Raw genomic sequence first — 1995 nt, 5'->3', positions numbered from 1 at the left:
CTGGTGGCTCCAGGAAGTGTGTGATGTGCCTCCATTAAGAGATTTAGGTTGCTATTCCCCTGTGGAATCTTCCAAAGACTAGACTCAGATTGTGTGTCCTCCATGTTTCAGCAATAATCACAACTGAGGAACCCAAGACTTCATTATCATTCCACAATTCAAAAACTCTTCACAGCAGCCTGAGAATCATTCAGGCTGAATATTTAATTTGAATTTAATTAACTGTTACGAATCCAAAGTATTGCCTATTCCTCAAAAACCTTCCCAGGGGTTTCAGTCAAAGAACTTTTCTGTATCTTCTCTCTTTGGACAGGTGGAAAATTCTGGTGATCCATGGCTCAAAGGTAGAAATTCACAGACTTTATCTTACTTTGACTCAATTTACTTGGTTGTGGCAACAACGTCAACTGTTGGCTTTGGAGATGTGGTAGCCCGGACATCCCTGGGACGGACCTTCATCATCTGCTTCACCCTTGCGAGTTTGGTGAAGAGTGCTTTTAATCTTGTTTTGAATATAGATACATAAATAGGAAAAAAATGGCTAGTGACTGATAAGAAAGCAATTTATGTTGGAGAATAAATGTTGCATAATTCAGAGCGAGTGCCAAATAAAAAGTTACATAGGTCCCATTATTTTCTATCCTGCATTTCCTGTAGCACATGATGTAAGTGTTTGGCTACCAGGGATGAAGGATGACAGACAAACAAGAACAGGCAGTCTTTATTAGCACCTAACGTGTAGTGGCTACGAATCGGGCTGTGAACCTTAAGGTCAGCGGTTCGAAACTACCAGCTGCTCCGCAGGAGAAAGATGAGTCTTTCTACTCCCGTAAAGATTTACACCCTCGGAAACCCTATACAGGCTCGCTATGGGTCGGAACCGACTCAACGGCACTTAACAACAACAAATACATTTAATAAACCCTGCTTTCTTTCCTTTTTGGCCCTTCAGATTAAAATCTTTGTTCTGAAGAGAAAGGGCATTTGAGATTTTATCCGAGGCTCAAATTAGTTGGCTTCCACTGAAACGGTGTCTTCCTTTAGGTTAGTGAACATCCATGTTTGGTTTGAGAGTATAGCAAGGACCAAGGAAGCCTTCTTTTCTTTTCATGACATTAATAACAGTTTACTAAAGACCATAATAAAGTACTTCCCTCTATATATGTAAATTGCCTTTGTCCACAACCTTTATTTCAACCATTTCACCTTAATTCTCCTGTCTCTACATATGGTCTCATAACAATGTAGTCAAAACCTTGGCAGAGGAGTTACAATTTAAGCAAGGAGCAAAACAGGTAAGAAGCTGTCTTACAGCTTGTCTTTGCTTCCATCATTTGAATGCTGAAAAGTATATATTAAATTTGAACCAAATCCAAAGACTGAAGAAAGGAAGAATACGTTCTCCCTTTAAAAGACAGGTTATACTCACATCCTTTGTAGCTGAGAGAGCATTTTATATACCTTCTTCTTTATGATATTAGTACTTGGGAGCATTCTTTAAAATATTAAGAGCTAATATTTTGTTTGCTGATTATTTTAGATACTATTTGCAAAATATGTCCCTGAAATTGTGGAACTTTTTGCTAACAAAAGGAAATATACTAATTCCTATGAAGTAGTCAAAGGGAAGAAGTAAGTATCTTTTCAAGTATATTTTCTACAGTTTGATTCTATGTCATTCTAAACACCTGATATCATTGCCTTATCTAGTTATAGAACTCAAAGTGAACACTTTAACAAGAGTTGTCACTCATCCAAATAAAATCTGTAAGAAGATATTTGGTACTTAATATACTACCAACAACAAATCAACTCACTGTCATGGAGTCAATTCTGACTTAGACCAACTCAATAGGATACTAATATTAGAACTGCTCCTTAGGGTTTGAAGCTATAAATCTTTATAGGAGCAGACAACTTTAACTTTTTCCTTCGGAATGACTTGTGTAGTTAGCTTAAGCCATGGTGCCACTTGTAAAAAAAAAAAAAAAAAAA

At 37.1% G+C, this 1995-nt stretch overlaps 1 protein-coding gene across 1 annotated transcript in view; it reads left to right on the top strand.

Annotated features, from left to right (window-relative positions):
• Positions 1-1995, top strand: part of LOC102837799 (potassium channel subfamily U member 1-like) — a 285478-nt gene that overhangs the window by 55686 nt on the left and 227797 nt on the right. Inside the window, 2 exon segments of the mRNA XM_006859999.1 lie at positions 314-484; positions 1541-1632. Coding sequence (XP_006860061.1) covers positions 314-484; positions 1541-1632 — 263 coding nt within the window.

Source organism: Chrysochloris asiatica, unplaced genomic scaffold (assembly GCF_000296735.1).
Source record: "Chrysochloris asiatica unplaced genomic scaffold, ChrAsi1.0 scaffold00035, whole genome shotgun sequence".
NCBI classification, from domain to species: domain Eukaryota; kingdom Metazoa; phylum Chordata; class Mammalia; order Afrosoricida; family Chrysochloridae; genus Chrysochloris; species Chrysochloris asiatica.
Note: the sequence above shows the minus strand (reverse complement) of the source record. Positions and strands in the feature narration are given on the sequence as shown.